The sequence below is a fragment of the Toxotes jaculatrix genome, chromosome 5 (genome assembly GCF_017976425.1).
Source record: "Toxotes jaculatrix isolate fToxJac2 chromosome 5, fToxJac2.pri, whole genome shotgun sequence".
NCBI classification, from domain to species: Eukaryota; Metazoa; Chordata; class Actinopteri; family Toxotidae; genus Toxotes; species Toxotes jaculatrix.
Genome location: NC_054398.1, coordinates 21170357 through 21196500, shown reverse-complemented (window position 1 = coordinate 21196500; position 26144 = coordinate 21170357). Strand labels below are relative to the sequence as shown.

Genomic DNA, 26144 nt, shown 5'->3' with positions numbered 1-26144 from the left:
GAAAATAAATAAATAAATAAATAAAATAAACTTTTGTGTGTCTCAGAAAAACACTTGTGGTGTACAGATAAGACAGAGTTCTATCCATTCATGTCTACTCACAGTCTCTGGGTCTTGAGGTTGCTCCAGGAAGGCAGAGAACTCCAGCATTCGCAGCTTGGAGCTGGCAATACTTCTACCCTGCCAAGGGGGGGCACCGGGAGACATGGACAGCCCTGCTGTGCTTTCATAACCTGCAAACAAGAGGGAAGTGAGTGCATGATGTGGTTTGAGTGTGACAAAGTAAAAATGCAACGATATTGCAGTTATCTCTCTGAGCTTTGTGCAAGCTCTTCATCATGAGCCGGGTTGTCTCATCACTTTGCCGGCATGACAGCCTTCTGTCAACACAGCTGGGGGGGGAGAAAGAGCACCCACCTGTTATGGGAGCCGGGCCGGACGCTTGCATGGTGTAACTCTGCTGGGAGAAGGGCTTAATGCTGGAGAGACGAGACAGACGAGAAGGAGAGGCATGTTATGCACTGTCTCGGCCTCATGACCCCATCTCACATACTAATTGGACCGCCTGACCTCCAAAGATGCAGGGGGCAGAGTGGTATGCCGAATGTTAGACAGCTGAAGTCTTTTCTTTATAATTGCACTGATATGTTTTAATTTGTTCAGAGATTCATTTCCTGACTGAAATTTATCTAATGGTTATTAAGCTGATCACATGAAAAACGACTGATGGATACTGTTGCACTTCAGAGAGAAAACAAAAATGGCTACTCACTCTTCATGGCCTCCTGGCTGTCCTGGAAGTGCCCCATGCCAAAACTGGGGAAAAACGTAAAAGTACAAACTATATTACTCAGCTCCACATTGCCACTAATTCTCACTCAACAATTGTGTTACTGTGTCTGCTGTGAGCATTTCAAATTGGAAGTACAGCGCTGAGAAGTGTAATTTAGAAAAGGAAAATCAATAAATGTGTCATATCAAAAAGAAAAAACTGTGTTCCTCAAAGTTTAATATATTTAGACGCACATGGAATAAAGGAAACTCTGCAACACTGTACTTCGTTTAAAAAGGACTTTAATAGAATTTTTAAAGGGACCAAATCACCTGTGACCAAACTGCAGGTTCATAAATCTATACAGTGCAAGCAAATTCAGGAAACCTGAATATAGAGGGACAGAAGTCAACTAACTAACATAGAATAAACTAGCTCGCATCCTGGGAAATACTGGACATGTGGAAAAATACTGGAATTAAAACCACAGACTTTGGAATTAACTTAAAGATATATATGATTTTTATATAAACATGGCTACTGCTCAGCCTTTTATGTTAATCTGAATAATATGGTGGAGGGGACACTGGTTAGGGACTCACCCCACCAGCAGTGGGATATGCTGGCCTGGATAAGCCCTGGAGAGCCATCTTGTTCTGGAAAGCCGTGGGTGAGATGATCTGGGCTGAGGACATGGTGGCCATACTCTGCAGGGCCTTGTCTTTGGCAGCCTGGTCCTACAGAGAGGGACAGAGACCGACAGTGAGACAAACAGACAGTTACGCAAAGGGCCGACACTCATCAGACTCCATTTAAGTCAGCTCCCCACTTCACCAGCAACACAAGCAGTGCCCTAAAAGGGGAAATGAAGGGCTGAGGCCAGCTTGCATCATCGGTGAATCCCTGCCAGGCAGAGAGCTGGAGAGAAGGTGATATTACAGTCAAGGGCCTTTGGGTCAAGAGTTAAGTTTATTGCTTTGGCAGGGGCAAGCCAGTGATGACAACTAGCTTCTGTCAGAGGTCATACTGAAAGACAGGGCAGGCAACAGGGTGATATGTTAATATGCTAATCATAATGGTATCAAACTTGCAAACTGCTAATGCCATTGAAAAGAGTTTAAAATAGGTGATAGATAGAAAATTGTCTCTCCTGTGCTATAAAGTAAAGTGATACACCCCTTGTGTTTGAATCCACTCCTTCAGCAGTTTCCAAACCACAGAGGACTACAAGCACTTGCCGCCCAGCCCTAATGGGCAAGGCCACACGGTGCATTCTTCTTCCCAGAACTGGCTAACACAAGGGCATAGCTGAAATATGGGGGGGGTACATGTGGTAGGGATCTCAGTTACACCAAAGATGTATTTAAAAAGGCCTGTGACAGGGGCCAACCCTGTGACCGATGCTGGGCTCTGCCAGCTGAACCCTCATGGCTACTGTCCAAGGTGAGGGAGAGTCCTGTTGCCTGCTGTGACTGCGGGTATGCGGATGAGAAATGTAAACTGAGAAAGTACTGGGGGGACAGGGATGTGTAAGCTCTCAGTATACCACACAGGAAAGCTTTTATTGAGGTACTTACCTCGTAATACCTGGAAGGAATAATGCAGGGATTAATTTGTTTCCTGACAATTGCGTTTGGTTCATCGTGTTCATAATTGTGCACAGTAAGCCTCGGGCTTCCAGAGAAATGTTCACATTTCATCGAAATGTGTCAGAACGCCATTTAAAACTAACATCAGTTAGAGAGTGCAATTAAAATAGCCGATGGTTTGTGCCTTTGTGTTAATGGAATGTGAATACATGGCAGTGCAGGGGCCATGGATGTTGAAATGCCTTTAACAAAACATGAAACTTCATTATGAGAGGCAATAATATGGCGTAATAATGTTTTCAACTTCTCTCCATCCCCTGCTGCTCAACTCGATTAAAATCGTGATAATAACGTGGACTGAATGCAGGCACCGTGGTTTGATTATGATCTAAGATCTCAGTATGACTCAGTCTCAAATAAAAATGCAACATACTAATGACACTTATTCAGCAAGGACTTTTTTCTCAGGTCCACATGAACACAGGAAAGCTATGTTACACAGTTCACACATTTTTAACTTTTGAACCTTCAAATCATGTAAAGATGAAATTTTCCAAAGCATTTACTGAATAGAAAAAAAGCAGATAGAAGTTGACTCACGTAGCGTACCTTCAGCTTCACCTGGATCTCTCTGGCCTTCCGCCGGGCTAGAACCTGAATGTGACTGGATACCTGAAAGACACAGACAACAGATAACACAGCAGAGTTAAGCACTGCAATTATGTGACATATTTCCAGCTGCTGCCTCTTTGCAAAAAGGTCCAAAATTCAAACGTAACCCCTCCATATAACCCTGTGTGAATGCATGAGTTTCCTCCAGATGTTTCTGTTCCCTTCCACACTCCAAGGACATGATGGTGAATGAGAGACTCTAAACTGGCCAGAGGTGTGAGTGTGAATATGTTTGTGTGGCAACCTGTCCACAGTGTACCCAGCATCACACAAGGCTCACTGGGATACATTTCAGCCCACGGTGACCATGCAAAGGATGAGCAGATTTAGAGGAGGATATCTCTGAACTGCCTAAAGTAAAATATTACTGGACTTTACCCTCACTCATATTTTTTTCTTTTAACAATCTGGATTCAATTTGTTTCTTTGGCAAGAAAGAAAAAAGAAAAAAAATGGCATATTTCCTACATAACACTGAGTCTCATTTTTTATCTTCCTCTGTCAGAGAAACATGAACTTCCTTAAGAAGATGTAATGCACCACAGCAGTCAATCAGTTTACTGCTGTTGAACCAGCAGGTGTCCCTCTCTCTCTCCAACCTGTCCCACCATCCATCTCTGATCCGTGACTGCCTCCCTTCTCCTCTGATCTCCACTCATCTCTTTTCATTCCCACACTGACTCTGCCAGATGACTTAGCAGGGACCCATTCTCTACACATCCATCACTGCCCATACATCAGTCCATCTATATCAGATACCATAGTGAGGATAGAGTTCCAAATCCCTTGCGCGTCCCACCTCAGTCTACCATCCAGATCACCATATTCCCCAGCTTCTTTCCCCTTCTAACAAGCACCAGCTCCATGAGGTGGTGAAGAAATAACACCGACACTTGATCCTATAGCATCTGTGCATTGGGCCCTGGCCCTAAATCAATCATCATGTCCAATCCTCCAAGCAAAGGGGAGTGAGAAGTGGAGTTGTGGTGGAGGGGTACCCCGGGTGCTGGGGCATCACTCAGCAGGACAGGACTTTCTAGAGGGGTTCAAAAATAGGGGCTGATTCAAATGGCATTTGCAGAGAACTCACCTGCTTCCTGGTCCGCGTCTTCCCCGTGCGAAGTTTGATATACCGTGCAATCAACTCATTTCGTCCTGTAAGAGTCCAGAAAAAAAATCATTTCAGTCTGGTAAAAATTAGCACGAGGTTCACTTACGGGGAATTTTCCAGGGCTTTCAGCCACAGTGTAACCATCCTCGAGCTCAACATCATTTTAAATTAATTTGACATTAAGTTTTATACTTTTAGACTTTGTTTTTCCTTCAAATTTGACTGAGGGCAGAGGGGCACAATAACTTTAACATGTTAAATATTGAGAAAAATGACAATACGTCAAATACTGTAGCTTCCCCTTGTATTACTGTAAAAGTTGTATAAAATAGGTGAAGGGAAAATTAATAAGGGAAAGACAAGTTTGTTTTATTTATATTTATATTTTTTTGCTTTGAAATGTTTTAGTTAACATAATATTTGTATGCTGTTTGCTTTTAGCTGTGATATCCAACTACCTGCTCTAAATCTTATTTAAATACAATTTATAAAAGCAGAGACAAGGCAACGCTGGCCCCACATTTAACCCAGGCAGATAAAGTTTTACAGTCTCTTTTGTTGTCAAGGTGATTTTTGTGCTGTTTTGTTGCAGTACACTCAAAAATGAGCTGAAAGTGGGGGGTTGATGAGGAGCATGTTCTAGGAGTGGAGGAATTAAAATGTTTACCAAAGCTAACTATTAATTCATCATCAGTGAGCCTGCTCTGCATGCCTGGCCAAAGCAGAAAGCACGAGACAGAGGAATGAGGAAATGTATATGCATCGTATATTTCTGTGCACGTATTTAAACAAATATTTATGTGCTGAAGTCATTGAAGTCACTGTATAATTAGCTAATGTGACTGCTTGAAATGTGTGTGCGCGCACATATTTGGAAGAGTCTGCAAGCATGCATGCATAAATCCATGTGCAAGTATATGACTAAGTATATACCTCTGTATGTGTGACAGCCTGCATCAGTCTTGGGCTGACCCCCTGAGTGTACACTGAGCTTTTATGTCTATAGAGAGTGTGTGTCTGTATGCTGCCACAGCTGACAGACAGGTCACATTGGCAGAGCAGGTGGAGGCTGCAGCCATGCGATCCTCAGACCGGACTCAGGACAGACACGGCACAGGCCAGTGACCAAAGGGGGCCCAGTCTGGTGAGGCTGCCAGGCAGCTGGTGTGTGTGTCAATGTTTATGGAATATGCCTTTACGCCCACAGTAAATCTTGGGCTTGTTCTCCCCCCCGAGCCACCGTCTCAGGTTTCAGTGGAGGGCAACGGTCATGTGGCTTCTTTCACCCTCTTCTCCAAAACTGAACCTCTACTTTAAAGGCATGTTCGCACAAATAAATACAGTAGGTTTTTGGGGGTGCAATTCAGGAACAAGATGTTGCCATTTTTTATTGTGAATGTAGTTTTGGGAAGAAACAATATGGCTGGAGGGGCTGTGTATGACTCTTGACGCTAGTAACTATTATACTGATTATACAAAGAATAAACACTTGTGTAAGCATAGGGCTGAAATGATTAGTCGATTAATCAGTTACTTAACTGATTGATATGATATTGATATTAAGATCAACATATTTACAAAGATGTAATAAGAAAAGGGAAGAGACAGACAAACACAAGATCAGGAGATATCGCACACGCTCCCACCCTGGCCCCCACATACACACACACAAAGTCATACAAGAGTCTGCTAGACTTTGCACCACCTCTTAAACACGGTCATTTTTCCCTTGGCACCACATCTCCATGTGAATTAACACATAGATCAGTCACGACACACAACTGGTACAAACCCGTCACATTTTCCCTCACATGGTGACGCTTGGGTCAGACCTCACAGCGCTCCACAAACCAGCCAATCGAGTGACCCCGAATGGTGTAAAGAGGAAACCAGATACCCAGCTGAGCCCTCATCAGAAATTTCGTCAGCCAATAAAAGTGATCAGATTTTGCGCGGAATGCAAAACAGTGTTTCTTCCCCGTGTGCTCATGTGAACCGATCATCCTGGTGCTTGCAGTTTGCTTAGACATTTAATGCTTTTTGAAAGCGTTTGTGTTTGGTTGCTAAGTCCTGACAGAAAGTAAACTGCGCCAGACATTTATAACAGTTTACAGTTTGCCTTTTGCTTCCAAGTTAGTTTGGAAATCCTTTGGAAAATCGGATCGTCTAACTTTATGCGTTTCTTGCGTTGTCTGACCCTAATGGTTGCACAAGACCAGCAGCAAAAGTTTTGGAAAGGTGGGAACTACATCTCCTGGAAATCCCTCCAGCCAAAACAACTCCCTCCAGTATTATGGTGCCACCACATTAAATCAGCTGGACAAGTCTACAAGTCTACAAGGGAACAAACTAGTCTAAGGCTCAAAAAGTGGTGCAAGTGTTAAAAATGTTCGCATTATACAGCAGAGTGATATTATCTGTGAATCAGTGAATGAATCAGTGTTGGCTTGGAAAGTAAAAGTGGTCGGTATTAGTCCGTGTAAAGCTCCAGATCCCTGAAACACACACACACACACACACACACACACATATTACCCAGCTGTAGGACTGCCTTTGTCTGAAGCTTTTGTGGACTAAACCCCTCTCTCACATGCTGTCTACTCCAGTCTATGCACACAGTCACACACACAAGTATAGACATAAACTGACACACACTCACACACACGTTAGCCCCAGTTGAGGCATTCATTCCGTCTCAATCTTATTTCCTTTCAGGGCTGTAACTCCTCAACCATTTACTGTTTATCAGGAGGTGCACTCGCCGGCCGATTGTTTGAGCCCCTAAATACATATTTCTTTAATTCCCCGGGGATTAAGAAAGTGTTCCACATTTGCTCGCAATCAAACTCTTGAAAAGACGAACAGAGAGCTTTGTCAAAGTCCTCACAGTACTTGGCCTCAAATGAACATTAAGTTGTCTGTATCGAGTTCCTCACATTACAGCAGCAAGTTCTTCCAGTTCCCAGCAATTTATCTTCTGGAAACTTCACTCAGTGTACAGTAAGATGTACATTGTGTATCCAATCCAATAGGGATTTTTCAAAGTAGCAGACACAGATGCGTGAGCATGTCTCCACACATGAATAAAAACTTCTCATGAATTCAAAAAAGCAGCCCCTCTTTTCTTTTGGTAGCCAGACACTTGTAAAACTATGTTATGGATTTGCAAGACTTCCCTCGGCCTAAGTTGTTGTCAAACTTGATCAACCTGTAAAGTACCATGTTAACCGCAAGTCAAGTGCAAGCATGAAAGATACTGACATTAGAGTACAGTTAACATATATAAACACACACACACACATATACATGCATTCATATTTATATATATATGTAGTATTAACAATCTAAAATGGTATAACAGTATTCTACCACCAACAGAGCAAATGACACACTGTTTTATCGACTGTGTCCTCATTCAAAATCAGCCAGGTATGTATTGCAAGCATTAAACAGCTTCATTAATGGGCTGTCAAAGAGGTTTTCGTTCATGTTCTTGTATCAGATGCCCTACCACTCCTAGAGTGAGTGCCTGGGGAAGGGCCCATCAAAAATACCCTCCAACACACCCATGAGATCAGAGAGGGGACTCAGTCACACAGCGATGAGATCATGATATCCAATGGGAGTAGCACAGACAGAGAACTTGTGCCAGCCAAGGCTGCAGGAAAGTCAGTAGGAACATTATACCATCACCCACTGGTCCACAGTTTGATGTTGTTTATCACACTGCCTGTAGTCACGCACTTGTCTGGGGGAAATCTGATTCTGGAAAAATTTCTTAAGGGCATGAAAAGTGACCGACTGCAGCAGAAGCAAAGTCGAGTGTTCCAGAGTTCAGGGGATAGTGCTGTGTTGTGCAACTTAGAAAACATTAGAATTTCTAAGTTTAGAGGGAATATTTCTGTGGCTGCTACATGATAGTGCAGTTTCCATATTGCATACTACTTAATATTTATTGTTTCCACACTCCCACGATTCCCAAGGTTCTCTTGAGCCATTTTGATTATATTATCATAATATGACTAAGGGCAAGTACAAGTTAGGACTGTGCATTTATTATAGGAACTGGATATGGCATGGCAAGATCAGCCTTGCTGCCAACTTTTCCCAGTAGCGAACTGCCGCAATGAAAATGTCCGTTGGCATCTAGAAAACTTTTTCCTAACAAACCACCAAAGTAAAAGAGGTGCCTGTAAATTGTTGACAGGACACCTCAAAAAGGAGACAAGGTCAATGTGTAATTTGTAGGTTGCATAAAACTTTCTAAAAATGCCACAAACATATGTATGAGACCTAAAACATACTCTAAAACATATTATAACAGTAGCACAAAAGGGGAAGTCAGCAAACTGGTGGTGAATAGTTCCAAGTTTCATTCTCCCAATAACGATCCAGCAGTTCAGGGCATCTGTTATACCGAGTACCAATCCAATGTCTGTAAAAACTGAAAACCTTGGAATGACTTTTATGTAAGGTAACCATGGATTGGCACAAAAAGGCAAAGGCAAAGTGAATAAATTATGGATAACGGATGGCGGAAACACTAACTTTTATAATGGCATCGACCTAGAAGATGTATTTAATGTAGATTCCTCAGATCATGGCCAATAACCGAATGATTAATAAGGTAATTTAGGTGCTGATCCAACATCCTTCTAGGAGGAGGGTTTCAAATGGAAGATTGGACCTGCACTAGACAGGTTAACATTCTACCCAAAATCCATGAATATATCAGAGAAAAAGGCAGGTAAAAACCTCTGCACTATTTACATGAATGTTTGCTTAAATGCAGAAAAGAACATTCCAGTCTTAAGACAATCATATCACAAAACATCAAAACTATACATCACATTCACTCCTGGAGCAGATGTTTTGCTAAGAAGCATTACAAAAACTGTTCTGGCAATTTGCCTTTTCCTCTCCTCCTCCTCCTCCTCCTCAGGCCTGTTGGTAGAGGTCGTGGAGAGGTGGACAGGGTTAGGTGAAGGCGGCCTGCAGTGTCCCTTCCAAAGTCAACCTCTGGGCCTGGTTGGTCGTAAATCTACCCTTGCCCAATGGAGCTGCGGTCATCACTGGCCTGGTCAGCTCTCTCGTTCTCTCTCTCTCTCTTTCCCAGCCCAGTGCATTCCTGACATTCCTATTTACTGACTGGTCCGCACCAGGCCTTGCATCTGCTGCTCCAACATCACCCCATGGGCCCATGTCCTGTTTGTATGTGTACAACAACAGCTCTATGCACAACAACTCAATTTAATCCATTTAAAATTTAACCTTAAGCCTTAAAATATGTTTTGGACTACAATTATCATTCATTCGCAAAAGCAATTAAAGACCTTGAATGATACAGCCTTTTACATAGAACAACTTTGTGCCAGTTGTTTCATTTTGGTCAGTGTGCGCATGTACAGTCGTGTATGTATGGCTAACTGTATACTAACTGCCATCTTCTATTAAAACACATCTGCCAGCCATACGTTTTCCTCCGCAGCACATATGCCCCACTGTGTCTGCTCAGGAAAACAAAGGTCACATTTAGGCTGCAGGAATGTCTTGGCTGGGTGTTATTCCCCCTCTGATAGACACTGGATGCAGCCCTCTGAGCTCTGAAAAGACCGTAAACCAGCAACAAGTCAAGGACTACATTAGTACAGAGCCAGAGATGCAGCAGCCCAGCTGGTCCAGCATCGAGACAGTCACAAAACATAACCAGTCTAACTCAAGATTTTGATACTTTAAAAAACTGATAACTGGCAATGAAGTTGCAAATTTTTTTCTGGTTCATCTCTTTATGATGGCAAGACAGTCTTGTTATAGAAGACCAAATCAAATAAATAATGAATATAATAATGAAAAAATACTATAGAGAGTCACAAAATATAAACACAGTGACTGTGTGAATGTAATAATGTGGAACATGCGAGTAGAGGGGGAGAGCAGGGACGTGCGGGAAGTGTTTTACCTCATCATGACAGCATATGTGGAGACAATGTGCGGTACACGGAGCAGATGGAGGTTTGAGACAAGCTGGTCTCAAACATACTCAACACTAAGGTTTTATTTGATAAAGCCTTAATTTTAGCCTGTGTATTTATGTGAATAGGAACAAAAAAAACTCTTCTCCAATTTGTGCTATTGTAATGTATTGTGTAATTTACAGGCAAACATACAATTTAGCATATACACTGATTCCAGCTTCCAGTAAAAGTCTCAGAACTTTGTATTTTATGAGAAATAACTCATGAGAAATAAGGAAATTGTGAACACATAAAGGATCCGTAAAATCAAGTTCTATTTCCTATCCCTTGTTAACTCAGTTTCCATGTGTTGGTCACTGACTATCTCTCACAGGTGTCATTCAAGCTTGCAAAAGCCGCAGCTTCCTCTCTGGGAGACTCTCAAATGCAGAGTGACATGCAGACGCCTGCACTCGACAGCGTGGAAACCAGTTGCACTGCTGTCAGAGCCAAATCCTAAGTTTGCTCTTTATTTCTGACAAAGTATAGTATTTCTAGCAGAGTAGTAAATTAAACAGATGCCATGTTATATTAACACAACCTTCCACGAGTGTCTTTGCAATTACAGAGATTTATGCCAAGGTAGTTTGCGCGAGGCTCAACGTATGTTAATTGCATAGACAGATCAACAGATGTCTAATCTTTTGGATCCTTCTACCTTCCACCTTGCTGATCTGAGATGTCCAGATAAAGTGACAGTGGCAGCTCTGTTACATGGCTGTAACTGCTCACGATGTCCTTTTGGTTACACTGTGATACAGAGACATACATACAGAAAGAGAATGACTGAGATGGAGGGAGCAGTATCCAGATTCCAGGAGTTCATTATCAGCAGGGGGTTTCCTCGAAAACCTACCAGAGTGCAGCATGAACAGTTTTTAATATTTGGTGCAACAGACACTGACAGCCACATGTCCTTTTAAAATGTGCTTTGACATTGAAGCCCCCTCACATGCTTTTAGCAACTCAATATTAGCATCTACTGACTTTCAGTGGAATCATACTGTGATGATATGAACACAGTGTCTTATTTTACAAAATTCTGTTGTTGAAATTAAGGATTTAAAGCATAGTACAATTTAAAACTAACAAAATGTGTTGAAGAGTTTCAAACTTCAAGATTGCACACAATCCACATGAGATGCAAACCAGTTCAGAACAAGTCCATCAAAATTAAACACATTCGATCCTCCCCTTGGCCTGGAGCTTTAGATGCAAAGGTCTCTCCCTATTCATTTCAGCCATATCACCCAGCATTAGCTACATTTATGTAATGCAGAAGTGCATGTCTTCAAGCAGAGAACAGAAACACAGTTACAAAAGTCCAAGCCCCACAGGCTTCTTCAGAGGTCAACAGGTCAAGGTCACTGGTGACTCTATCACTTTACTGCCAAAGTTCGGACCTGGGCGAGGACTCGCCGTGGCCGTGGCTGACCTTTATATCACATTCCTGACGAGCATCACTTGAGACAAAAACATATTTGCATGGCCGGACAAAAACCAACAATGGGCTGACATGTTGCACAAGCAAAGCTCAGTGGGAATATGATTCATTGTGTCGGTATTCTTTGTTCTGAACTGACAGAAAAACATGCCACTACTGAGGGAAGCTTTGTTGACTTTATCCACTTCGCTAACACAAGCAAGAAAATCTTTTTTTTCCCACAGGAAGTAAGACCCATCAAAATGTGAGAAAAGTGCTCCTCTAACAGATGTGAGAAAATCAAGTGTGACGAAACCAAACAGCTGCATAAAACATGAAGTGATGCAAGATTTAATGCTATTAAATAAAAATGATTCAAAAGACATCATGAAATAAAACAATTACAATTGCAAAAGTGGCCCATAAATCAATATGGCAGTTATATGGCAGCAAATAAACAAGGAAGATAATCATATTTCCAGTGCCACATTCTTCTAGCGAGAGCTGTCAGCACATCGGTTTCCACTGTACTACAAGTTTGGGACTGTTTTTCCATTATTGCAGCATGAGGCCTACGGTCAGACCACAGGGCACGTCTCTTGCTGAGAGCCACACAAGGCAGGAAATGTTTTCCTTGGCAGATGCATGTCAAATTACCGCTGGAGCACATAACCGCCACAATATCCGTGACACCGTCCCTAATAAGCGAGCTAATAGGTCTGTTGAGTAACGGGCACAAGGGCCAGCGCTATGCACAGCATTATGGGAAAAAAATGTGGTGAATGTACATGGAATATGGGGTAAAAACATTCCATTCAATTTAGGAATTTACAACGGCGAAGGCGATCCGAACACATTCCTTTTGTTTTGCTGCTCAGAGACTCAATATCATATTGTTTAGCAAAGAATGGTATTCATTCCTCAAAAGGGAATTCAACCTAAAATTCAGAGTATGTCGCTATCGGCCAACAGACATAGTTATTTTGCTAGGAGTTTGTTTTGTCTGTGTGTCCATATTTAACCCGTGTAAGGAGACTAAAGAACATTTCTATAACTATCAAGTCATCGCTTCACCATTTCATGTATGCCTTTAAAGATATTCTCAGCTGATATTTGATTTGGCTATCTGATTTAAGACCACCCATCAGCGCTTTAACAACATTAACAACACTAAAGACCTTCAAAGTGGCTTTGTATTGATTGTGGTTGCTTGAATGACTTGAGTTGTTGGCCACTTGTGACCCCAGGGATGGCGATAAAAGGGGAGGACTGTGGAGCTGCAGGGGCTGTAAGGGAAGAGCTGGTTGGGCTGTTTAGGGGCAAGGGGGGGAAATTGGGCCATGCACCAGCCCAATCCTGCCTCATTTCTCAAGTCATAAATCTGGATTTGCAGCAAGGCTGTCAGGCTGAACTCAGAGAGCAGCTGGGGGGGAACTGAAAGGCAGACGGACAGACAGACAGCCTGACAGGAGGGAGAAGAGGTTGTTCATAAAGGACAAAAAGAGACAGAGAGTCTGAGACAAAGAGATGTGAGGAGGTAACTCACAGAAATAGCAGGGAGCAGAGGAGGTAAGCGCAAAGACGCAACCTCCACCTTTCTCAGTCTGAAACACACATATATGTACACACACTGGGGACAGGTGTGAGAGAGGTCTGCTGAGCCTAGAGGCCATGCAAGACACTACTGCCCACCTTGGTGTTTATTTGTCCAACCCCGTCCTCCCCTCCAGGCGTTCAAAGGGTAAACGTCTATTCTGGTTTAGGGTTACAGGCGAGCTGCCTTGAACCCTCAAGCTCCCAAGCGCACATGCCATTCCTGGCGGGCCAACGCGCTCCCTGGCGCGCATCACCTGCCCCTGACCCCCACAGGGAGGAAGGGGTACCTCAGTGCCTGCCTTGCCAAAATGCCCACCCCCCCCACCACCACCTTTGTCCATCCAGCCCCCCATCCCCGTGACACAGAATGAGCCACCTGCCCCTCACTCTTCTGCCCCACACCCCTCCTTCTATTATTACAGGCTTTATAAGGGTTTAAGTGTTGATCAGAGGATGGCCATGACCTCAATACGTGGCTAAGCTAGGCTAGGCAAACCTAACAGTTAAAGGAGCTGTCTGGCACAGTGACAAAACAAGGCGATGACAGAGGCTGTCTGATAGCACCACTACCTCCATCCGCCCTGTTTTCCACCGCCCAGATCCACTGTCAGAAAGTCAGGCAGGAGGACACACTATGGCCAAGCCATCTGTTACCAAACATCTTTCAGCAAGACGTCAAAGAGGAATGTCACTTCACCTTCCCCACACCTCCTTGGCAATGACATTATCCAAAGATTCACTGAGGGAATACCTGCAATATAGTTATTTTGCTTCCTTACCTCAAATGATTATCAAATGCAAGGTAATAAAGAAATCTCAGGAGGGCATATTAAGGAATCAATGAGTGTGTAGCCAAGTAACATAAACAATGTGATATCTGGTCCAGCTACAGTTTATAACTTGAAGCAGCAACACACATAGTTAGCGGCTTTGCCATTTAATTATAAGTAGTGTACTCTGGGAAGGATGTGAGAATTGGTCCCCTAAACGTATTTGTGGTGAGCGATTCGGAAGTTATTTTGGTAACAGGAATACTGTAAAGTGCTCTCTGCTATGACAGCCAGAGACACAATGGGGCAAAGGCCTAGCCAAAATGAGTTAGAGTATAGTGATGATGGGGAAAAAAAAATACTTTAATTCATTTTTCATGGCTTGTGTCAGTTAACTGTTTTCATTCTCAGCTAAATATCACAGTTTCTAATATAAGATGAACAAACTCTGCATGAGAAGCGTATTTTGAATTTCGGAGTAGAAGAATGAGTGATTTGAGTGTGTGCGCCTGTTTGTGACACATCATGCCATCATACTGTACGTTACAGGACCAAGTGGACAGCTGTGCAGGAAACAGGAGTGATGTGAAACATGAACACGAGGAGCGGTGGAGTGGTGGGTGTGTGTGTGTGTGTTGAAGGGGGCAGCATGTGAAACAATCTGTCTGACCATATGAGGTACACTTTACTGTGGGAAGTGTGCAGAAGCAAATATTTATCTGTTTATTCCCACAATAGTTCACAGCTTCACCAGCAGCAGATGAGATCAGCCTATAAGGGATATATAAGGTACACAAGGCAAGAAGTGTGAAAAGATGTGTGAGCAAGCAGGGAAATTATGTATATTATATATAATGTGTTTAAACCTTGCTTACAAGTTAGTGTGTGTGTGTGTGTGTATGGGTGCAGGTCAAGTTTTCATTTGTGCTGTTACAGTATAGACCACAGATTAGAGGTTGTTTTAAAGGAATATGAAATTCACATAGAGAGAGATTATAGACTATGACTTATGACCTATAACTTGAATTATAGAAGAATTATCCCCAACCCTGGCCTGCACATGAACTGGTCCCCAGGCCTCATGTTTATCACCCATTCGAGAAGAAAAAGGGTCGACAGATGACGACAGAGGTGGGCGTACCGTACATCTTGCCCTCATCAGAGAGGATGATCTTCCTGCGGCCACAGGGAGGGTAGATGGCCAGGGCCTCCTGGAAGCTCTGCTCAATGTCGGGGCTCCACACGCCCTCCGCATCATTCTCCAGGGGTTTGTCGAGTCCGTCCCCCAGCTCCTCACTCCCGCCCCTGGGGGAGGGAGCTGTCACCCACTCCGCAGACGTGGTGGGAAGACAGAAAGGGGGCCACAGAACAGGGGGTGGAGGGTCAGGGGTTGGGGGCGAGGAGGGTGGAAGGAGAGGGAGGAGGCTGCAGAGAGTGGACCTGCCTGAATAAACTTGACAGGTGTGATGATGAAGATGAGTCTGGATGTGGCAGGACAGTCCTGGGAAAAGAAAAAAAGTATAATAATTATAATAATTATAATAATTTGATTTTCATTCTATATTCTGACAAGAATTTACATTATGTAAATGTTTTATATTTATACTTTTAACAGTAATAGCATCAACAATTCCACATGATGCACATTTGGAAAAATTTCTTGTACTCTATGTGTTTTAAAAATCATTCAGGCATGGAACGGCTGCAGCTAAGACTTATTGGTTATTATAAGATAATGTGCTCATATCTTTTGTTTAATCAATTAATTGTTTAGGCTGTAAAATATTAGGAAATTCTATCTAATCTAAGGTGTTATCTTCAAACTGCTTGTTTTGTGTCAAGAACACTTAAAAACCCAAAGATGCTGGATTAAAAACAATGTACACCTGACAAAAGCAGCAACTTCTAACACTAAAGCTGGAGCTGGAATCCACAAGTTTATGACATTTATGATTCATTCACAAAATGTCAACATTTCAGGAATACAGATTTTTGTTTCCCCAGTCTGTGCACTACACTTTCTAGAGTTTATCAAGTGGTGTTTGACAGGGTCTCATAAGCTCAAGGGATCCAAAATTTGCAGACCATGTAATCCTTCATATTACATTGGAACATAAAAGCAATCAAAAGCAGACAAACAAGGTTTTCAACCTAAAAGTGGTTTGTGAAAGAAACGCAACTGAGACCGGCTGACATCACCACCTAGGTTGGTTAGCGACCTAGCTGCTACATTAAGGCAGTCACATGAATCTCATGGCAGACTACACGATCACATCAGCCCCACAGCTGCTAATCCTGACTTGGAAAAAGCACCTCAGATCATTAATTAGGTTAGTGCCACCATGAAAACAAATAACAAAGTGGCACCTAGCGTTGAGACAACAGCAGGACAGGAAGGGGGGTGCAGGAGGGGCCTAAAGTCAACAAATGAGGAGACACATTAAAGTGGGATCACCGTCCTCAGACACACTTAGATACGCATGCCAAGGAGGATCATACCAGGATATTAAGGCCAGGGGGCTTTTTAGGTTGCCCATTTCTTCATCAGTACTATAACTGACTGTATTATTAGACTTATACATCCTCCACTGAGATTCTCATCAATGTATTTTTGAATTGTCTTGGGTGGGGGCGAACTACATTAACCAGCTGACTAATTAAAAGGATTTAATTAACATTTCACTGGCTTTTTTTGACAGAAAAAAACGGTCAAACAGCAATGGGATCCACATGCAAGTGACAGCATATGGATGTGCGACTCGCAAAATGTCTGCCAACATATTCACATCCTGTTTTCTGGACACAGCAAATTGTTTAGGATGTGCACACAGTGCTTATACTTTTGGGTGGTGGATAGTATGAGACAGACATGGGCTCCACCTCTTCCTCTCGGCGGACGTGCAGGAGAAAAATGGAATCGGGCACGGATGGTAGGATACAGTGGAGAAAGAACTCACAAACCCGTGAGTCAGTACAAACAGAGCTTTGTGTTTGTCATCAACAGTTTTCCTGCCACCATGAAACTAAGAGACCTCCATGTCCATTTATGGCAACAAAAAGAAAAGCAGCAACCATTACGTCAGTAATAATCCCTACTGTGAATGTCTGTGTTACGTGTAGAGGCAGTTCAGTAGCTTAAGTTCTACAAGGCTACAGCTGAAAAGGGGTCGTAGTGATAAGATGAGTGAGTTTGGTGTGTTGTAGGGAGTGAGTAAGACTCTCCAGCCAGTCCAGTAACCCCCCCGCCCCCTTCGCTTTTCCTCTGAGCCCCCTGATGTTCCACAATGCTTCCTGCAAAGCGTCCGGCCAGTCGGCCATTCTCCCCATCTCTCTCCTCTCTCTCTCTCTCTCTCTCTCTCTCTCTCTCTCTCTCTCTCTCTCTCACACACACACACACACACACACAAAAGTATACACAGATGTGTACATAAAGACACACACGGAAAAAATAAGCTCGTGCCCACACAAACAAAACTCCAACACACCAACAGTCAGAAACACTTAGAGTGCAGACTGGACATTCACCACACAGTCTCCATAGACATGCATGATAATCTCAAATATAGCGCTGAAATGATTCGCAGAATTAACAGAAGAAATTAATATTAATTAACAGAAGAAAAAAAATTAACGCAACTAGTTTGACAACCATGTAACATTTTCTAGTTGCAGGCTCTGAAATTCAATCCTCATTCAAAATGTTTCCCTTTGAATGTATTTGTGTCCATTAAATAAATAAATAAATAAAAGTAATAATATGATTTGACACCACACAGAAGTAAGTGTGACATTGCTCATCATCATCTAGTTGACAGGTCTTCTCTTGCGGGGCTGTAATAGTTTTAGTAAGTGAATGCTTTTGCAGATTATGTAAAAAAAAAAAAGAAAAAAAGATTCAGCCTGTCATAACTTCTGTTAAGAAAGTGAGACAGAGTGCCTTTAAATCTGCTGTGTATATCAACTAGAATATGTTGATAGTGCTCTTAGACATCAAACACTAAAACAACAACTGAAAACAGAGGAAAAGATCGAATTAGAACATCAAATCAAAGAAGTAAATCATGATCAAATTAAATAGAAACAACATTTAGTAACAGTTTTCCTCATGATGCTGATTTGTGGTTGCGTAATTTATAAAAAAAATTCCTGATCAGTAAAAAAATATTAGACATGCCACTGCAATTGGAGCTACTCATTACAATCCACTAAACAAATAAATTATAAAATAAAAACAAAACTTTCTGAAATCAATCACAAACCAGAACAAATCTGACATTTCAGTTGTTTGTCTCCAGCTTGGGGCCACTGTAGGTCACTATGAGATTTGTGGAGGCCATAAACCATTAGTGTGCTGCTTGTGGCCTCAGGCAAACCATCCAGGAGGTTAATTAACCTAAGCCATGCCTTAAAACAAGCCCCCCTCTACCTTCGCCCCCCATCAACCCCCCCCCATACCTCACCCTTCCCACCCCATCCACCCCCAGTGAGGCCCCTCTTCCCTGGATCCGCTCAACGGGATAATCCGTCAGCTGGTGCAGTAGACCAGGGGACACGTAACCCACCGACTGCCCACACCCCTTAACACAACTGCACACACACACACACACACACACAGACCGACAAACACACTCAAGGCAACAAATTAAGAGGAAAACACTTGAACAAAGAGCAGCCCACACATATACATCACACATGAGCCACAGATGCTTTAACACATGCTTACAAATTTCATCCACGCAGGTTCATATGCTGAAAGACACACACACACACACACACACACACACACACACACACACACACACACACACACACACACACACAATCTAAAATATCTCAAGAAAAGCATTGGCTACACTGCCATGAAATTTTGTTCATTCATGTCCCCAACAGGACTAAAATTGTAATATCTTGGGTGGTCATCAAGTCAAAACTTTTATTTGACTCAGACTTTGGTTTGTGACCAGATCCCTTCAAACCTAATGACATTCCCAGCATCCTCAGCTGTACTTTTAGCATGAAACTAAGATGTAAACATGGTCAATATGGTAAATATCATGTCTGCTAAACATGAGCATGTTAGCATTGTCATTGTGAGCATGTTAGAATTTAGCTCAACGTATTGCTGCGTCTAGAGAGCGTCCTCTGTGCAAGCAGCTTATTGTGATCCATGGTTACGTTTCATTGTTGGGTGACCGCCAGTGGTTGCAATTATTTCGGGAGCTAAGGAGGAAGTCCGGTGACATAGTATAAAGAGAGACAAAATCCATATACGGACAAGAGCTGGGATGGATGGATGGGTCAGCAAAACACAGGAGTTTGACAAGTTAGTCTGCTGTATGTTTTCAAACCAACAGCCATCATTGTTTCTTTTGAATGTGACCATTCCACAACTTTAACTGCATGTTTACTATTGTAACCATGATAACGAAGGTCCTCTAACTACAATCTGTCCCTAAAGATAACAAAGTTGTTTTGTGCCTAAACCTAACCAAACCGTGACTTTTCCATAAGCTTGACAACAAAGGTCCAATATGCCTGCCACTGTAGGGTCGCCTCAGAAGGTAGGAACAAACTACCTATATAGTCCTCATGGTTGGAGGATTTGTTGTGTGCCTAAGTTCAGCCTGACAGAGCTGCTTGCATGTCAGTAGGCTCTTTGTCTTGTTGGTATTCAACTGACACGTTTAACATAACATGACTAAATTCCAAGACAACCAACATCAATACTAGTAGATTATTTTCTCCATTAATCAATTAATTGTTTGGTCTATGCAGCACCACAGAACAGTAAAATACAATTTCCTAGAGCCTGAGCTGTTGCTGTCAAATGTCTTCTTTGTCCTATCAACAGCCAAAAACTCAAAGAGGTTCAGATAACAAATTAAGACCAGGAAATGTTCTCATATTTGAGAACCTGAAACCATCAAATGTTTGGCATTTTTGCTTAAAAAGAGACGATAATTATTCGATTATCAAAATACTTGCCAATTTATTTTATTTTATGTCTAATGTCTAACACTCATGGGGTGTATGTATGTCTGTCTGAGCATGGATTTGTATGTGTATTTGGTGAGTGCGTGTGTGTGTGTGTGTGTCTGCTCAACTGGTCACAATCTCTACTAATCAGGCCGGGAATGTAAAGGCAGGAAACACAGTCTGAAAATAAGGCAGCAGTATGGGATCAGGCTATGCAATGGAAAGTCGCAGTGAGAGCCAGTGGAGACAAACGGGTTTGTTTTGTCGGGTTTTTGCTGAGAGGACATGTTCTCTGGCACCGAGTCCCACAGGGCTGCACCAGCGGGAGCCTCCAAGCTCAACAGGCGCACACACACACACGCACACACACACACACACATTTGTATGTATACACACATACACGATTATACAAAGCTGTGGGTTTTGATTTTTAAATATTACAGAGTCATGTTCATATGAAATGCACTACTATAAAAAAAAAAAAACAATATATACACAAATCACACCACTACACCATATGGCTACAACTAATGATAATTTTCATTATAGATTAATCAGCCAATTATACGATTCATTTATTAATAAACTGGTATATAAGATGCTTAAAATAGCAAATGATGCCCACCACACTTGATGTCCAGGCAGCTTTTTTATTGAAAACAAAAAAGAAAAAGAAAAAAAACTCTACCTGCCCAGCACCTAACAGCAGACAGAAAGAAGCAACTAGCTGGTGAACACACTGGTGTATTTAGTAGCTATTAAGCCATATATTTCCTCTCAGGAGTGGGAGGAGAACAAAAAAAAGGAGCTAAAATAGAGTGAAAACTGGACATACGTGTGCCAGAAACACTTTATAAGGCTAAATATGTCAGTGTTGTGTTTACAGCTTGTTTCCACTTCCCCCAAGTGTCCAAAAAATCAGTTAAAGCAGGTTTAAATGAAGAAAAATAGGTATCAAAAAATGCATACAAGTGTAGCCTCAAAAATCTGTTTGTGTATTTTTCACCACTATATAAATCTCACAGCCTCAACTCCTTATCTAACGACATCCAGAGAGGACAGAGGGTCAAGACTCGGTAGTCATTAGCTAAAGAGTTGGAGCAAAAGAGGACAGAGAGTCTATCAGATCAGTCCCAGATAATCCAAACAGAGAGATCCATCAGACTGGCTGGAATCAATAGACAACACAGTAACACACACTTCACAGAGCTGTGGGTGCAGAGTGCTGTTGGTAGAAAAGGAGGGGAGGGGAGGGGGGTGCACAAAGTCTTTGTTCTACAAGGCTCATATCTGAGGCATTATTCGTTTCTCTCGTGCGAGCGGAGGAGGAATGATCGCTATGTGGGATGAGCACAGCAAAAAAAAAGAAAAAAAAAGAAAAATAACTCCTCCGCTATAGAGAGGACCTGTCTCAGGGCAACTCAACACACACACACAGGCTTGCAAACAAGGTTGAAACACACAAATTTCCCTGTTTTCTCGCACACCTTTTCATTCTTTTTACCTCCCTTCTTAGTCCACTCATTCACCCACACAAACACATACACATCCACCTCTAGGCCCAGTCACATCCACCCACATGCACACACACACATCAGCCCCCACATACAGATGCACAAAAGCTACTGCAGTGCACACAATACAACCTTAGAGTTCATATTACAATATAATTCATCTGTCTGAGACAACAGTGAACCTAAAGCCTTGAAAACAAAAGAGCCAAGGCCTGGAAAAAACCCAAACTCCTCTGGCTGTCAGAGACTTCAGGGGAGGCTTTGACAGGTGTGATTTTAACCCCCCCCCCCCCCCCCCCCCCACCTCCTCTAGTCACACTGTCATCCTGCTCCATTCCACCTGTTGCCCCTCTGGAAAACACACTCCCCTCAGCTGCCCTGTGGGACACCGTAACATACACACACGCACACACACACACAAAAGAAAACCCGTCAAGCCCTGTGTTAGCTGTGTTAGCTATCTTGAACCGTGATCAAAAAGATTCACTACTCACTCGTTGCTTTTTCAGCTCTGCGTTAGCACAGAGAGAATCTATTGAAATATACTGTGCAATACAAAGTCTGTCACACACTGACATGCAGTATTTATAAAATCATACACAAGATGGACTTTTGAATACTTTTTATCAGTAGGGGAAGCACATTTGGTAAAGCTGAGAATCATATTCACAGGATCTAAAGGCTGAAATGATAAGCAGATCAACAGAAAATTATTCTGCAACTATTTTTTTTAAAGCAAAAACACCCCAAAAGAATCACTGGTTTTCTTTTGCAAATGTAAATATTTACAGGTTTTCTTAGTTTTCTATCATCATAAATATTTCACTTTCATATTTCACTATTTTCTGACGTTTTATAGACCAAGCAGTTCAATCAGCATATTAATTGATGATTTCAGTTCTCCAGAGTGTCTGAGCAATCTTTTGGGTGTTTCACAAAACCTGATCTGGCTATGTATCTGGTTAACCAAACCAATCTGAAAATTAGGAAATATATTGCCTTCTGAAATGATGTGAGATATGTCTGAATCACGGTTGATAACCTATACTAACAACTCAAGTCTTATTACAGTGTGTATCACCACGATATAGCAACATTTTTCTGACAGGTAGGGGGTTTCTAACTCTTTAATACTGCTTTGGGAAACACCTGCATGAGCTACATTAATAGACTCTGACTCACCAGACACGCCATGCCATCACTTATGTTTCATTTCCCGCAGTGGAAAACGTATTCTGATCCTATTATTCCGATCTAACGTCAAACATCGTAATAAATATATTCTGTATCGAGTAAATGTTCTGTATTTAATATCTTACTTAAGTGAAAGTACAGCTGCATTATCAACAACATTTATTTAAAATATGAAAAGTTAGGGTTAGGGTTAGGGTTAACCCTAAGTACGGACCATGCAGTAAAATGACCTTAAATGATCTTAATCTGCAAAGTAACTTGTAACTGTTGCTCTCAGATAAACACAGTGGAGTAAAAAGTACAATGTTTGCTTTGGAAACGTAGTAGAGAACAAGTATAAAGTGGCATGAAAAAACTCAAGTATGACTGATGACTTCAAATCTGTATGAAAGAGCTGTACTTCAGAGATTGTACGTAATTTACACCACTGCTCATTTCCCCCCAAAAATCTAAGCATTTGTACTGTAGCTATGAACAAGCTGTTAGTTGTTTGTTCAGAGGGGATGCACGACTAATTTTTGATAGCATCTGGTTCTTGCTCCTGTGAAGTCTGAAAGCACTTATTGTACATCACTTCAGACAAAAGCATCTGCCAAACTACTGTAACGAAATAGACCATGATCTATTAGCAGTGGCAGTCACACCCAAAAATATAGGAGATGGTTCTTAGAAGATAATATTCAGCACAAAAATAAATAACAGAACAATCACAGAGTAATCGAACAAGGCAAGAAGACGTTTAACTGCAACAGCAATAATACTACTAGCACTACTAATTAAAGTTCTACATAATAATTATAGTAATAAGATTATAAATTAACAAAAAAAATGATACCATTCATGTGCAGCAGTAATACACAGTATATAGTGAACACTGAATAATATCCACTGGTGGAAAGTACACTCAGTTAAGTACAAATGTAATATATATTTCCATTTCCTGTTATTTTATACTTATACTCCACTACATTTAGGAGGGAAATGCGCACTGTTTATCCCACTACATTTATTTGACTATGTTACTTTGTAGATTAATATTTTAAAAACAAATCAAACAGAAGAGTTTATAGTTAATATTAAATCCATCTCATTCAGCTACAACATTAAATTACTGCTGACACCTTAATGCACCAATACTAATCCAATACAAGATAATACTGGAATATTTAGGAAGGGACCATTCTGCAAATGGAGTACATTACTTTTGATACTTCAAGTACATTTTGTTGACAGTAGTTATGTATCTACTCAGTGGTGGAAAGAAACCATGTACACTTATATACTGTTCTTAAGTACAGTTCTGAAGTACGTGCACTTTACTTGAGGATATCACTTCTTGCATCTTCTACATGCTGCTTCTTTATATTACTGCCTCAATGGGAAATATTTTAATGCACATTATTTAGCTGTAAAACAGCAAGAATCAGCTCCACCTTGGCCAACAACAATATTGAAATTCTGCTCCGATGCATCAATAATAATAATAATAATAATAATAATAATAATAACAATAATAGTAGTAGTAGTAGTAGCCTGATATGTAACTCTAATAGAGACCGTTTGCCTGCACAGTGAGTCCTCTAAGTACATTTTGCTAATACTATTTCACTTCAGTAAAATGTTCATTGACTTTTACTGGCAATAGAGTATTTTTAGATTGTGGTATTTCTACTTCTACTTAAGTAAAGGATCAGAAAACTTCCTCCACATCTGTGTGTGCGTTGAGTGCACGTTTGAAAGCAGAACATTCACTTGTAAGAGGCACGTTTTAAATCGTGATATTTCAACTTTCACTTAAGTAAAAAATATAGATACGTCATGCGTCATTCAAACGCAGGTGCTTTAATTATCCAAAAGACAATTAAATCCTGCCACAGACTGAGAAACACAGTACAAAGGCAACAATCACCACAGTGAGACTACCACTGTGTCAAGCCACTTCCAGTCTACTCACACTTGTTGACAGAAGAGAGGAAAAAGAAAAAGAAAAGAAAAAAAACCCTCTGAATTTAACAGGCGAGTTAATAAATACACAGTCTGAATTATCTCAGTTTCCCGGTGTAAAACTTTACCCAGACAGGCGCTAATGTTTGACTGCTCGGCTGTGACGTGATTCCCTCAAAAAACAGAAAAAGTTCCGGCTGAAGCACAGGAAGTCACACAACCACACACTCCACTACTGGAATTAAAGAAAAAAAAAAACTGTAGGAATTTGAGCGAAGAAATGTAAGACATTTGAGGAATGTTATCTCCGACAGTGAGTGAGAATGACTGAGGGAGAGAAGGCGTTGTGAAATACTGACTTCACGGCCACAATATTCAACAAACAAACAAAGTTTACAGCCCGACAGAAGAGGCAGCTCAAATCTGAACAAGAGCTCAACACTTAGAAAAATAGATAATTATGAAACACTTGTAGGAGCTTACCTGGTGAGAGTCTATTAGCAGACAGAGAGGCAGGCAGGTAGAGTAATATTTGATTTTTTTTTTTTTTAATGAAGAGTGACTCTATAAAGGTTTTCTGATTTTTTTTTTCTTTGTTTGTTTTCTGCTGCCTCGTCTCCTTCCTTAAGCCGTTTGTTTGAAGCGAGAGGAGGGCAGGAATGTCAGGAATTAGCCGTGGTATGACATGAAGCCTGGAAAAAGCCAGAGAAAAAGACCAAGGGAGAGAAGGAGGGGAGGGGAGGGGAAGGAGGGAAGCAGGGACGGAGGGAGGGAGGCAGGTCTGACCGGTCAACACGTAATGACGAAGGGGGAGGAGAGGAGGGCGAGGAGGAGGAGGAGGTGGTGGTGGTGGTGGGGCGGGGGAGGGAGGGGAGGAGGGCTCCGAAAAGGAAAGGAAAGCAAAGGAAAGGGGTGGGGGCAGCGCAGGGGAAATCTCATCAAGAGGAAAAAAAAAAAGATACAGATACAGATACAGCCCTGGGGTGACTGCCACTGCCTTTAGGAGGAGGGACAAACAAACAAAAACAAACAAACAAACAAAAACAAACACATGACAACAACATTATGAGAAATCACTACTCTATAATGACTTTGGTTTGTGTACAGTAAGTACAATACAATGTTTTACTGTAAACTGATGAACTTTACTGAATGTGTAAGATCTACTCTTCCTTTTTATTCTTCAGTGTATATATATTCTTCACTATTTAAAATCATGTTGTTTGTAAATGCTGTGTTCCTGATTTGTGTATCCACATCAGTTGTGTGGCGGAGGACAATAAAGTTCCTAACTCTCCTCCTCTTTGATTGTTATGAAAATTCTTTGTTGTGTCATGTTGAACAATGAGTGGTTATACTTTACTAATGCCACTTTAATATCAACAATTGACATTAAATATGTTAAACATGACACATTAATTTAACTATTTAAATATTAACAACCACGTTGTTATATTTAGCCTCTAAAAGTACGTCCCTGTTGCCTCTTGCCAGATGTTTTAATCGTTTACTGTGATAGTAAAGATATAGAGATATAGTGTATAGAAGAGATATAAAGTACAATCTTAG

At 41.5% G+C, this 26144-nt stretch overlaps 1 protein-coding gene across 1 annotated transcript in view; it reads right to left on the bottom strand.

Annotated features, from left to right (window-relative positions):
- Nucleotides 1-26144, bottom strand: part of LOC121181996 (transcriptional enhancer factor TEF-3-like) — a 36257-nt gene that overhangs the window by 8329 nt on the left and 1784 nt on the right. The window contains exons 2-9 of the mRNA XM_041038256.1: nt 25059-25356; nt 15089-15448; nt 4124-4188; nt 2971-3033; nt 1375-1509; nt 773-816; nt 418-479; nt 103-233 (exon numbers count right to left, since the gene is read on the bottom strand). Coding sequence (XP_040894190.1) covers nt 103-233; nt 418-479; nt 773-816; nt 1375-1509; nt 2971-3033; nt 4124-4188; nt 15089-15448; nt 25059-25356 — 1158 coding nt within the window. The remainder of the gene's footprint in view (nt 1-102; nt 234-417; nt 480-772; nt 817-1374; nt 1510-2970; nt 3034-4123; nt 4189-15088; nt 15449-25058; nt 25357-26144) is intronic.